The 14,698-nt window shown below is 44.6% G+C and overlaps 1 protein-coding gene across 1 annotated transcript; it reads right to left on the bottom strand.

Annotated features, from left to right (window-relative positions):
* Positions 1–8,195: 8,195 nt before the first annotated feature.
* On the bottom strand, positions 8,196–14,617 carry LOC115787247 (caspase-3-like). The gene is made up of 7 exons (XM_030739845.1): positions 14,486–14,617; positions 12,286–12,351; positions 11,481–11,617; positions 10,553–10,681; positions 10,018–10,193; positions 9,099–9,228; positions 8,196–8,690 (listed from the first exon to the last, which is right to left on the bottom strand). The coding sequence occupies exons 2-7, from the start codon at positions 12,345–12,347 to the stop codon at positions 8,461–8,463; spliced, it is 864 nt and encodes a 287-aa protein (XP_030595705.1). The 5' UTR covers positions 12,348–12,351; positions 14,486–14,617; the 3' UTR covers positions 8,196–8,460.
* Positions 14,618–14,698: the final 81 nt, after the last annotated feature.

Below are 14,698 nucleotides of genomic sequence, written 5' to 3'. Positions count from 1 at the left end.
CTTTTTTTTCTCTAATTCAGTTAGTTTTAATTAGTTTTCAGAGTGGTTTTGCTCGTTTTTATTAGTTTTTATTTTTGGTTTTATGCTTAGTTTTAGTTAGTTTCAGGATTAGTTTTAGTATTTTCATACTTAATCAGGTACGCTTTAAAGATACCCTTTAAAGAAATAAATTCAGCAACCAACTGTTCACAGACAGCAGAACTACATGCTAAATGTGTGTAATATTAAGGACACATGAACATCAACAGGGAGAAACTGCTAACAATATGAACTCCAAAACTCGATAAATTCTACAATAAACTCCCAATAAAGTTCAGCCTCAGTGCAGCAGATTAACAACAGCTACATGTGGTGTTTGACAAAAACAAACTCCTTGAAGGAGTCAAAGCTCAAATCCAGCTGCATCCTGATGTTCTCTCCACCTGATGCTGCTTCTGTTTTGGAGCTAGCTTGGTTAGATGCTCGCTGATTAGACTTGCAGGGTCTTTGCGGCCTATGTAGCCTACGGAAGTGTCCGACCTCATGTCCGCATTTATGCATGTATAGCTGGATTGCGTGTGTTAATTACCTTGTGGTTGTGTGCTGGGGGTTTTTTGGTCCTCGCTCTTTGTGCTCAGTTTTTAGGGTGCAAACATATTTGTCCCTGTTTTTTCACTTTCTTCATTCCTTCACGTCTAGTTTCAGCAGCTCCCTCCAGGAATTTGCTGACATTTGTGAGTCCTTATATTGATGCTTTGATTATTAGTCCTGATTGTTATTATCTGACTGATAAAGTAGCCGGAAACGCACAAGGACTAAACACAACGTTGTGGGCTGCGTTGACCCAACGAGTAGTCACGTTTCTCTGGAGGTGCAGGCCAGGTTGCCTTGTAGGATGAGAGCGGTTTCCGTAGCTGCCTTGTGTGCGCTTCTCAGGTCTACTTTGATGTTGGTGTTTTTTTTCCTGACTAAGAAGTGTTCCGTACATCATCCACAACATCATCCACAACAAGACACTCGCTGCTATCTGTGCTATCATAGTAAAAAAAAAAAAAAAAAAAAAACACCACATGGGACTCTCTGAGGAGCAGCGCGGTGTGCGCACGCACGCACATGCGCACCCATTTGCCCGACGGCGTTCCGAGTTTAAACTCGGAGAGAGGAAAAAAATGATTTCATATCAATCCACAAGACTTTTGAAAAAATAACAATATCTATAATTTCAGTTAGTTTTAGTAAGTTTTGTAAACTCACAATTCAGTTTTAGTTAGTTGTCGTTTCTTCCTTTTAATTTTAGTTTTTATTTATTTCAGTTAACGACAATGTTTTTTCAATTTCAGTTTTCGTTATTTCGTTCGTTTTCGTTAACTATAATAACCCTGGTTACAACCTGTCTGTCAGGCCGTGGCAGAAAGCTACATGCACCGCACAGCAGGCAGAGGGCGCCCATTACTCCACGAGTGCAGTAGTGGAGTAGGGCGGAGAAGGACGGGGAGTCATGCCGCCCTGGGCGGCTGCCCATGTCGCCCATATCAGGACCCGCCGCTGGCTTTCACGTTGCATTTTCGCCAGCAAAGGCTTTTTTCTAGTTGTTTTTGCTTTTTATGCTAATTAGTAGTAACAGCCCATAAAAATACTACAACTTCTATGATCAAAACTGAAGCACAAAAATACCATCATACAGATTAGTGATCATACTTCATATTTTTATATTATACATCTTTATGCCTGATCAGCCTGCATTTTAACACACACCCATTTTATACCTACTACCAAACTCACAGGTCATGGAACAACAAGAGAAAAGACATTTCAGAATCTGGATCATATTCATTTTTACCAAGTATGCTGCACATACAAGGAATTTGGTTCCAGGTATTGGTGGTTCAATACAGAAAATTCACGGCAGATTTGTTGCAGAGTTTATCTAATTGCTCCTTTCTGCAGGCTTGTTTCATTTTGCAGGGGACTTGTGTTGTCTCAAAGGAGGAAGTGTCTTGCAGACTAAAGTGAAGGAACAACTGCTTTGCTTTTGTGCTGCAAATGACACAAATCACATAAGAGCCTGCAGCCTTTGTGGCTGGATATTGTTTAATATGCAATATACTGTATAATTGTATATTGCATATTATCATAGTTTTACTCATTTAGCACATTTTGTATTTAAATGTGCACATAAATACATCTATCTCATATTGAGATTTAAATGATAAATTTTTCCATACATGTATAGCACCTTATCTTTTATATTTTAACTGTATGTCTATAATACCTCTAATATATTCACATTAATATACTCACAAGCATATTCATTATATTCCATTACTGTTTAACTACTGCTTATTGCACTACTGGTTAGATGCTAAACTACATTTCCTTGCCTTGTATTGTACATGTGTAATGACAATAAAGTTGAATCTAATCTAATATTTATAGGTAAACTGTAAATCTTTGTGTGTATAGGTGGGCATACATTGTATTCAAGTCAAATATCCTTTTTGCATTCAGTTGTCATTTATACTTTTATTTCCTCACTTTTTGGTTATGGTGTTTGTTTAAGTTTGGTCACAAAAACTACAAAAACAAACTTGTAACTATTGGTATAAGTCTCATCTTAATCACTAGAAGGCTTGGCCTTTTGGTGGTTTTAATGTTTAATGTAGAAAAACCTACTCAGCTCTAATATCTGTGACAGTTATACTAGATTAAGACTGGGAAATGGCAAAAGAAAAAGACATTACAGAGCGTTGAGATACCCACCATTTTTATACTGAACACAGGTCAGTCGGGCCCAGTTATCCCCTAGTTAACCTTAATAACACTCTTATTGTGCATTATCTTTACATTGTCAGTGATTAGATTCATGCACACAAGAATTATTGGGACTGTGACACATTTAATTTAGGCAGGCTCATGACTTCAGGTGCATGTCTTCCTGTGTGACTTCTATAGATGTTCTGTCTTATTTCAAATAACACAAAGTGACATGGGGATAGCAAAAGAAAAACAAATTTGCATGTGGCCAACTTGTAAATAAACTGCGGCTGGTCAAAATTGAAAGGAGCACTGAGTTTTCATGGTATGGAGTGTTGCCGTGTCCTTTTCTAGCTAGAGCCTTTCCACAGGCAGGTTCCCCCCAGCAGGGTGGAGTTTTGGTCCCGCTCTTCAGCTGCTCACACCTGTTTTCCATCCAGTTACAGTTTACAAGGACCACTGGTGCCACCCACTCTTCGCCAGATCTTCTTCTTGCCTCAGTGGTAAGAGGTGGAGAAATGTAGGAAAGAGGAAGCAGAGAGGTCATATTTAAAAGGAAGGACTGCTCAGTGACGTGAGAAACTAGAAATCTAAATAGAAATAGAAAGTCTATTTGTAATGTCCTAATTTTAAAAAAAATCAGATATTGATCTGTATGTGATGTGAAGTTATGTTTTTCATATTGTGAAACGTCCTGTAAACAAACTGAGGTACACTAACTTTGTGTTATTCAAAGATTGTATGAAAACACTGCAGTTTAGTGCAAGATAAACAGGTTAGTTTGCTGTACTGCATTTACAGTAAAGCTCTGGGTTGGACTGGTGCACAGAGGCTGTGCTCATGGTCAGAGTTCGGTTGCATCAAGTGTAGCAGAGATGAGTTTGAATTTAAGCTGGTGGTGTTTAGATTCATTCACTAAACTCAACATTTATACAAACAGTATACTGTCAGTGTAGGAAAATCAGACAAGACAACTCATGAAATACTGGGTTATATTTTGCTGAATTCACTCCATCCACCAGTAAACCTTAGAGCAGCAGCAGCAACAGCAGCACATGTCAGCTGATCACAGATTGTACCCAAAGAAAATCTTAGAGTTCCCCTACCTGCTGAATCCCACTGTAACCCCTGACTGTACTAATATTTGTGTTTATCTGTGGAGGCAGATCCACCCTCTACAACGTAGGTAACACATTCAAGATGAGTACATTCATTCAAATTTAGTCTGGAATTTGTTTATACCATTTTATTATATTAATATATCAAGTTCAGTTAGCTTTGCAAAAAAATAGCTGGCAGAAATGGGGTTTCATGGCCTCACAGGAGTTATCGGATGGATTTTTGATTTTCCAAAGCGCTTGCCTCTCGGAGCCAAAATTGGTGACAAAGTCCATCCATCCATTCTCTTCCGCTTATCCGGGGCTGGGTCGCGGGGGCAGGAGCCTAAGCAAAGAAGCCCAGGCTTCCCTCTCCCCAGCCACCTCCTCCAGCTCATCCGGAGGGACCCCAAGGCGTTCCCAGGCCAGCCGAGAGATATAATCCCTCCAGCATGTCCTGAGTCTACCATGGGGCCTCTTCCCGGTGGGACATGCCCGGAACACCTCACCTAAGAGGCGGCCAGGAGGCATCCTAATCAGATGCCCGAGCCACCTCAACTGGCTCCTTTCGATGTGGAGGAGCAGCGGTCTACTCTGAGCCCCTCCCGGATGGCCGCACTCCTCACCTTAGCTCTAAGGGAGAGGCCAGCCACCCTTCGAAGGAAACTAATTTCTGCCACTTGTATTCGCGATCTTATTCTTTCGGTCACTACCCAAAGCTCGTGGCCATAGGTGAGGGTAGGAACGTAGATCGACCAGTAAATCGAGAGCTTCGCTTTTACACTAAGCTCTCTCTTCCCCACGACAGACCGGTGCAGCGTCCGCATCACTGCAGAGGCAGCCCCGATCCGTCTGTCAATCTCCCGCTCCCTTCTCCCATCACTCATGAACAAGACCCCGAGATGCTTGAACTCCTCCACATGGGGTAAGAACTCGTTCCTGAGCCGGAGAGAGCACTCCACCTTTTTCCGGCTGAGGACCATGGCCTCAGACTTAGAGGTGCTGATTCTCATACCGGCCGCTTCACACTCGGCTGCGAACCGTTCCACTGCGAGCTGGAGGCCACCCCCTGATGAAGCCAACAGAACCGCATCATCCGCAAAAAGCAGAGATGAGACTCTGAGGCCACCGAGGAAGAAGCCTTCCGCCACCTGGCTACGCCTAGAAATTCTGTCCATAAAAATTATGAACAGAATCGGTGACAAAGGGCAGCCCTGACAGAGTCCAACACCCACAGGAAACGAATCCGACTTATTACCGGCTATACGGACCAAGCTCTCACAGCGGTTGTACAAAGACTGAATGGCCCGCAACAAAACCCCATACTCCCGCAGGACCTCCCAAAGGACACCCCGAGGGACGCGGTCGAATGCCTTCTCCAAGTCCACAAAGCACATGTAGACTGGTTGGGCAAACTCCCACGCACACTTGAATATCCTTGAGAGGATAAAGAGCTGGTCCAGCGTTCCGCGACCAGGTCGAAAACCGCATTGTTCCTCCTGGATCCGAGGTTCGACTAACGGACGGACCCTCCTTTCCAGCACCCTGGCATAGACCTTACCGGGGAGGCTGAGGAGTGTGATCCCCCGAAAGTTGGAGCACACCCTCCGGTCTCCCTTCTTAAAGATGGGGACCACCACCCTGGTCTGCCAATCCATTGGCACTGCCCCAGATCTCCACGCGATGTTGCAGAGGCATGTCAACCAAGACAGCCCTACAACATCCAGAGCCTTCAGGAACTCAGGGCAAATCTCGTCCACCCCAGGGGCCCTGCTACCAAGGAGTTGTTTAACTACCTCAGTGACCTCACCCCCAGTGATGGTCAAGTCATCTCCCTCGTCCCCAGACTCTGCTTCCACTACAGAAGGAGTGTCAGTGGGATTCAGGAGGTCCTCGAAGTATTCCTTCCACCGTCCGACTATAGCCTCAGTTGAAGTCAGCAGCACCCCACCCGCACTATAAACCATGCGAGTGGAGCACTGCTTTCCCCTCCTGAGTCGCCTGACGGTTTGCCAGAATCGCTTTGATGCCGTCCGAAAGTCTTTTTCCATAGCCTCACCGAACTCCTCCCACACCCGAGTTTTTGCTTCGGCCACTGCCCGAGCTGCATTCCGCTTGGCCTGCCGATACCTGTCAGCTGCCTCCGGAGTCCCACAGGCTAACCAAGCCCGATAGGACTCTTTCTTCAGCTTGATGGCTACCTTCACCTCCGGTGACCACCATCTGGTTCGGGGGTTACCACCACGAGAGGCACCAACCACCTTGCAGCCACAGCTCTGAGCAGCAGCCTCAACAATGGAGGTGCGGAACATGGTCCATTCGGACTCAATGTCCTCAGCCTCCCTCGGAATGCTGTCGAAGTTCTGCCGGAGGTGGGAGTTGAAGATCTCCCGGACTGGGGCTTCTGCCAGGCGTTCCCAGCACACCCTCACAATACGTTTAGGTGTGCCAGGTCTGTCCAGCATCTTCCCCCGCCACCTGATCCAACTCACCACCAGGTGGTGATCAGTTGACAGCTCAGCTCCTCTCTTCACCCGAGTGTCCAGAACATACAGCCGCAGATCTGATGATACGATTACAAAATCGATCATCGACCTGCGACCTAGGGTGTCCTGGTGCCATGTGCACTTATGGACATCCTTATGTTCGAACATGGTGTTCGTTATGGACAAACTGTGGTTTGCACAGAAGTCCAATGACAAAACACCATTCGGGTTCAGATCGGGCAGGCCGTTCCTCCCAATCACGCCCCTCCAGGTCTCACTGTCATTGCCCACGTGAGCGTTGAAGTCTCCCAGCAAGACTATGGAGTCCCCAGATAGAGCACCCTCCAGCACCCCACCCAGCGACTCCAAAAAGGGTGGGTACTCTGAACTGTCATTCGGTGCATAAGCGCAAACAACAGTCAGGACCCGTTCCCCAGCTCGAAGGCGCAGGGAAACTACCCTTTTGTCCACCGGTGTAAACTCCGACGTACAGGCAGCAAGCCGGGGGGATACAAGAATACCCACCCCAGCTCGCCGCCTCTCACCGAGGGCAACTCCAGACTGGAACAGAGTCCAGCCCTTCTCCAGGAGACTGGTTCCAGAGCCCAGGCCATGCGTTGAGGTGAGCCCAACTATATCTAGCTGGTATCTCTCAACCTCACGCACTAGCTCAGGCTCCTTCCCCACCAGAGAGGTGACATTCCATGTCCCAATAGCCAGTTTCGATAGCCGGGGATCGGTCCGCCAGGGCCTCCGCCCTCGGCCACCGCCCGACACACACTGCACCCGACCCCTACGACACCTCCTGCGGGTGGTGGGCCTACAGGAGGGCGGGCCCATGTAACCTCTTCGGGCTGCGCCCGGCCGAGCACCACGGGCTAATGCCCGGCCACCAGACGCTCTCCCTCGAGCTCCCTCCCCAGGCCTGGCTCCAGGGTGGGGCCCCGGTAACCCTATCCCGGGCAGGGTAAACTGTTCCCTCGTTGTTGCAAACATAGGGGTCTTCTGAACCGCTCTTTGTCTGGACCCTCACCCAGGACCAGTTTGCCATGGGAGACCCTACCAGGGGGACAAGCCCCCGGACAACATAGCTCCTGGGATCACTGGGGCACACAAACCCCTCCACCACGATAAGGTGGCAATTCACGGAGGAGGGTGACAAAGTCATCAAACAGAACTGAGCTCATATCTTGACAACACTTGAACCTATCAAAACCAACCTTGGTACGTAGACTTGAGACCTCTTTGGAAGTAACCACGATCATTTTGGTGACCTTTAGGGGGCCCTATAATTAGTAAAAATGTGTTTTGACCAATAACTGCTCATCTGTTTGTGTTTACAATGACGTTTGTGTGCCAATATGCCTGATGACTGTCAAGCTTGGATGCTGACTGAACTGAGCCGCCATATTTTTTATACATAATGAAACAAATTTTTCACAGGATGCAAATGTTGCCCAGTTTTTACAAAACCTGGTAGATAGGCTATGATCTTCAGAGCAAGCCACACAAAAGTTATGTTTCATTTTGATTTGCAGAAGCATTTTCCCACAACAATTAATTAAATTTGATGGCAAAACTGCCAAAAAGGACGTAAGCTTATATCTCAGCAATGCTTTGGCCTATCAAGACCAAACTTCACAGTGGGCTTTTGGACCCCTCCCTGAGGATGCAAAAGAGATTTGGTGTAATTACATCTTTGGGGGCCGCTGTAACTAACATAAGTGTGTTTTTCCATACAACTCGCTGGCAGATTATTTCCAAAAGTATTTGGACAAGATGCTACCAACCCAAACCTAAAACATGAGCTTCAGATAGTAGAAACAGAAAGCAGAAATCACATGACAAAGGATGGAAGTAAACTGATGGAAACTGTCACAGCACTTACATATTTTTTTATTTGTTACATAATTTAAAAGCTACAGCTAAAAACTGGCTCATGTTTCCCAAACAAGGCTGAAAACTGAAATCATCCAACTGTAAACACAGTTCAGAGGGAGCAGAAATCTCACTGATTTGTTCCCTTTTAGCTCAGTGCCACTTGTGCGTTTGGGTATAGTGGCCCTTAAGTCAGTGTCATCCTGCTTTGCCTGTAGCACACCACAAGAGATCAGCAAAGATCATTTAGTTACAAAACTATAAATCTAGACAGGAAAGTAAAAGTCTTTGGTCAGCATTGAGACGATACAGGGGATCTGCTTCTTGCAACTAAATCCAGGCAAGGCGGAGGAGGACTCAAAGTGCCGTGACACACCGTAGTTGACCCGGGTCATGATATGCATCAGCTCCAGCTTTTCACCATAGCGCTGCAACATCTCACACAACACCTGTATGAACCAGGAGCCATCGGCTGTGTTTCTCCATGAGTAGTAGCCTGCAGGACAGTTGACAGTGTTAGCACTCTTAGAAAATATGGCAGGATAGCACATCTTTACGTTTACTGTGTCACACATCAGACTGCACAAAACAACATCAGAGAGACTCTGCAATATCCCAAAGAGGTGACCAGTGATCTGACAATTCCCCATGATTCCCTTTTAACAGGAAGAGACCTCCAGCAGACCCAGGCTCAGCGAAGGTGAAGCCACCTACTGTGACCAGACTGGGGTTGAAGGGAAAGAGAAGAGAAAAAAGGGGAGCATAGACAGAAAATGAACAGGACAGCGAGTTCATGCAAACTCCAACCCATCAGTTTTTCAAAGTGGCCCAGAAGGCGGGCCCTGAGGTCAGGACGCCGCACTAAAATTGCCCAATCTATTAAGAGAATAGAAACTGGTTGTACCTGGAGCTGTGGAATAGGCATACAAGAAGTCTGCCTCCACAGGAATTTTCTCAGATACCTCAGCTCCCTCCTCGCCTTTTACACTATCAGTCTCGATGACTCCATCATCCAGGACTGAACCACGGCATGCCTAAAAAGGAAGGCCAGATAGATAGTATTAAACTCCTTCTCAAACCTGATCTCACATTTGGCAGACCTCTTCAATCGCCTCTAGGAACTTGGTTGAACAGTTATTTATTAGCATTAACTAAAGATCACCAGTCAAATTGGTGATGAACTGAGTGTTTCTTTTTAATTCACCTCTTTTCACTATATATGTGTTTATACCCCACTCTGCAATTAATCATTAGTTTATCAATCTCTGCCTTTCTTCCACAGCATGTCTTTTGTCCTATCTCCCTCCCCTCACCCCCCAACCGGTTGTGGAGGAGGGCTGCCCTCCCTGAGCCTGGTTCTGCTGGAGATTTCTTCCCATTTAAAGGGAGTTTTTCCTTCCCACTGTCGCCAAGTGCTTGTTCGTAGGGGGTCATTATAATTGTTGGGTTTTCTCTGTAATCATTGTAGGGTCTTTACCTCACAATGTAAAGCGCCTTGAGTTTGTTGTGATTTGGTGCAATGTAAATAAAACTGAATTTAATTGAAAATGATGTGAAGAAATATCTGTTCCGTAGTTCCAAAACATTTGCCTTGGGCAGGCTGGCAAAGACAAACGAGGAAGGTAAAAAGAATTATCTCCCTAGTGTCTCTCTTAAAATGTCTCTGGTATTAGCTACGGTGATATTGAGAATGTAGTATGGAAACATAAAGGCGTGTTAATGCTTGAATATTCACCTTTTATCCAGCAGAAACACTGCAGATTAAATGTGTACACAGTACCAGTCAAATGTTTACACACACTCACGCATTCATATGAACTCACCTGTATGAAGAAGAGCTTTGGTTTCCCCACCAGACTCTTACAGTGGTGTCCTTTGAAGCACTCTATCAGGGTATCAAGCCTTTCAGGGCCATCGATGCCATATATCACACCCTCATCTCCATGACTAAGCAGCACACATACAAATGATGCATTGTTCTTGTGGTCCTGTTTGGACGCTGGAAACACAAAAGAATAAATGGGAAATAAGAAGGCGTTATTAGTCCAGCTGACTTTAAACAGCCTACTTTACTAGAATAAACACAAACAAAAAAATATTTTTGGACATTTTATGTTGTTTCAGCACCTTTTTTCACCCCCCATTCTCAAGGTGCTAAGGACACCTGCCCAAAAAGACTAAGACAAGGTAATCAGATCAGACTAATCACACTAAGATGCAGCCATCTTGTGGTTGCCACAGGCTCCTGTGGAAATGCAATCTCCATAAATCCAACTACAAACACAACAATGCAGGACAACCAGCTGGCAAGTTAACCTCACTGTAACAGGATGGGGGAATGATTAAAACTCTTCTTACCATTTAACACCAGGTTTTTCATCTGAGCCACAGTCTGGTCATTGAACACTTGAACCTTATAACCCAGCTTAGCGAAGGTTTGCACAACATTTCCAGCATCAACATCTGTTCCGTTCCGAATGCCCATCCCTACAGAGACACACACAAGCAGAAAGGCAGCGCACTATAAATGTCAGCATCTTCGGTACAAGTTACCATTTCGAAAACGCTGGGATGCTGTGTAAAATATAAATAAAAATAGAATGCAATGATATGCAAATCTCATAAACCCATATTTTATTCACAACAGAACTTAGAAAACATATCAAATCAAACAGACATTTTACTATTTCATGACAAATATATAGCTCATTTTACATTTGATGGCGGTAACAAGCCTTCCATTACAAATATTCTATAATCAATAACAGTGTTGCATTAAAGAAAACATGTGCGCCCCACAGTGGCTGGGATTCTATTCGTCTGGCTTTAATTGATGAAAATTTCAAAGTCCAGGAAGGAAGCACAGCTGCTGGGCAGGAAGGACACTGAGCAGACGGTGAGGCAATTGTCCCCAACATTATTCATCTACCATTCAATCTCAAAACATCTGCTTGGTAATAACAATAAAAAGATGCTCTGTGGCTCCTTTGCATTCAGGCGCTATTCCAGGTCATATCTGTGTTATTTGTTACTTTGCTTTTCCTGATGTGATTTATCAGGTGCAGTCTGGACACAGAACTCAATTTCACGCCACAAGCACAACTGTAGCAAAGCTGACCAACTGCTGAAACTGGGAAAGCTGGTGAAGTTTGGAATAGCAGTGATTAAACAGCACTGAGAGGATGCAAGTTTTGGATTTACAGACAATGTGTTCAGTGCCCTCATGACATGTAAAGAGGTGTGTGTGCCTCAGTGCACCTGAAAGGCCAGATGGGTGCCCTGTTACCTGTGCTCCTGTGGAAGTTCTTGTTGTTGATAACCAAACAGGTGCCGATGCACGGGTAGTCCATCTTGTAGCAGTAAGGGTCAGAAGCTGCTGCTTTGTTGCTGTTGCTGTTCCAATCCATGCCCTCAGTAGTCTCGCTATTTCACACACACACACACACACACACACACGCACACACACATGATTGGTCTTAAATTGTTTAGTGTTGTCACACTTTTTAATGAGTTTTTAATGAGACTGTTGCTAGACCTGTTTACCCACAATCCTAAAAAGAATTACAATGTCTTTAAAACAGGTGGAGTATCAAAGCAGGTGGTTCAATTAAGCATTTTCACATCTACTATTTCCATTTGAGTGGCCCTTCAGCTCTTTTTACTGCTCAGTGGGGGCGCCAGGGGGCCGCTAGGGAGTGCTATAGCTCCCCCTGGAAAAGTCATAGCACCCCTGTAGCACCCCGAAGAAAATAGCTTGTGTCTGTGTGAGTTGAGAACTGAAAGAACAAATGATCCTTCATAGCACCCTCAGTAAAATACTTAGGCCCCCCACCTTAGCAGTTGCAGAAAAATATTTCTGGAGCCTCCACTGTTACTGCTGGTTTAAAAGCCACACTGTGGCAAACTGAATGAGAAACGGGCACACTGTTGGCTGTCAAACTGGAGACAAGGTTTGACCTTCAACCTGAGCAGAGGTCAAATCAGCCAGGAGGCACACAGGTTTCTGCACTTGCCACATTTTAAGTAAACAGGGCTTTTACAACACAGTAAACGTTCTCAACAAATGGGCTCAGATAATGAGCAGTAATTACCCATTTCCACTGATTTTGGCATCCACAGTGTCCCCACCTCTCTGTGTATCACCATCAGCCATGTTCCTGCAGACAGAAGAGCAAAAGTGCTGTTGAAATCACCGCAGAAAGATGAAGACAGCCAACACCCCATGGTTCCTCCCCCAAGGAGGAGCCATGATGTACTCCTTAGGACTCTGCTGACTCATAATCAGTACAGTTTCAGTTTAAAAGTATACATTTTATTTTTGGCAGTTTTTTTTTCCTTCCTCCCCTTCAGCATTTTATCACTCACAACAGATCACTGATCACTCACGGGCCTGCTACAATACATTTTTTGGTTAAAAATAAACAGGGAAGTAAAGTGTTCTCAAGAAATAAGTCAGCTTCCTGGAGAAGTGTCTTTCTAAAGGTCAGCGGGGTCATGGAAATTTCAGTATCTTGCAAAGCAAAGTAAAAACGCATGACGCGTTAAATGGGTGTGTTCACTGCCTTGTCTTCATCACAGACTGTTGTAAATCTGGGTTAGGTATTCTGACACAGCATGCTAAATATACAACACCAAAGCTAAAAAAAAAAAAAAAAACCCATAACGAGCACAATGGTTAAGCCGAAAGTTTTTCATATGAATATTAAAAGCTTGAGTCATTGTGGTTTGTATGGTTGGGCGTCTTGTGTGTATGAAGACACACTTAGTTGATAAAGTAGATTCTGATATGTCAATATATGATTTACAGCAGATACTGATACTCGGGAGCAGCCGGTACTCTTTGATCACACAGATGTAGCTCACAGTGAAACTCCACTGAAAACAGGAAGGGCTTTATAGCACTTGTCAGAGAGGTTAAGCTCACGATGTGAAAGAGAAAATGAACCATCATGAGTCAGCACCTCCAGATGTTTGTTTGATAAATGCGGAATAGGGTTAAGAGAATACTGAAGTATATACACCAGCTGTAGATTATAATGTTTTTCCTACATTACGTGTACTAGTACATGACCGTGCTACAGTATTGTTTGGTCTGTTCCTGCTGTCGGTAAACTGATATACTTAACAACACTGAGAAAGGAACAAAAAATGCTAAAAAACTGGTCATTCTAGCCCATTGCTCGGTGTGAGTCAACGTGATGATGTCATATTATCTGATATACATGTAGATAAGAACCTTCAGGGACCTAAGACAGAGCTTTGGGGCATTACCGCAAGCTTACAGATAACAGTGTAAAAACACAGCAGATTAGTTTCTGTAACTAAACAACAATAACATTTTTTGTCTTTTGTACATCTCTAAAAGCATACTCAGTTTTCCATACATCCTGTGTAGTAATACCGGCATCGCCAGGAATACCAATAACTCATAAATAACTTCAGCTCACTGGATTGAACCAGCCCGGCTCAATCCAGTGAGCCGGGCTGGTTTTGGACCACAGGCCCGCGTTTGACAGTCCAGGTTTAGGGGATCTCTTGCAATCACAGCCTGCTGTGAATTCAGGGCAGGTGAGCTGAAAAAACCCGAAATTACAAACCACAACAACCACAGCACTTCCTCCTGGAAGTTGTTCATATGACTGTCATTAGTTCAGCGGGGTGTTGTTGGCATGGTTAGGGCCACAGATGGGTCCTTCCACACACACCCATGCTTTTAATTGTTAACATACTTTGACTTTAAAACAGACTCTGATATTGAAGCACAGGCCGACACTCAGGAGCTGTTAAACCATAAATCAGGTGTTAAACTCAACTGAGAAAAAAGTAAAGCCTTTTGTATCAAAATGAAAGCGAAAACGATTAGTCAGCGTTTGCCTGCCAAGTTACGTAAAAAAAAAAAAAAAACGGTACGTAAAGAGAAATACTGGAATGTCGCCGTTTTCCAGGGACAACATCTGGATATCAGTTTGAGAAATAAGCCCACACAGTGGAGGAGGGTGGTGGGAATATTCTTCAAACTGAAGACTGGTAGCAAAATCTGAAAAAAGTAACATACGCTAAACTGTTTCCAGTTAATGTTACACAGTAATTTAAAAAAAGAATAAGGACCCCACAGGTACATAGGGTTCACATTTTCACCGGTTTCAGTTCATTTTCCTTCAGCTACATGTAAACATATCTGTCCAGCAAGTTATCAGGAACCTTAGTTTTACGTGTCAAATGTCCGCTGTGACACGACAAATTCACTCATAAGAGTAAAGATAAAAGTACAGAAAACCAAAATTAACGTACCTTTTAATGAGTCAGGAGAAACAACTGTTATGTCTCTGACATAAACAATTACAACCAGGAAATGTGCCTCAGAAGTGCGAGCCTGAAAACTTTTGAGCCGGGAACACCGCTCCCTGCGGTGCCGTCATCAAAAGGAAGACGCTGATTGGTCCCCACCAGCACCCTCTCTCCGGGAGTGTCATTTGGATGAACACGCAGCGGGCAAAGAGCAGT

This window comes from Archocentrus centrarchus, chromosome 10 (genome assembly GCF_007364275.1).
Source record: "Archocentrus centrarchus isolate MPI-CPG fArcCen1 chromosome 10, fArcCen1, whole genome shotgun sequence".
NCBI classification, from domain to species: Eukaryota; Metazoa; Chordata; class Actinopteri; order Cichliformes; family Cichlidae; genus Archocentrus; species Archocentrus centrarchus.
Note: the sequence above shows the minus strand (reverse complement) of the source record. Positions and strands in the feature narration are given on the sequence as shown.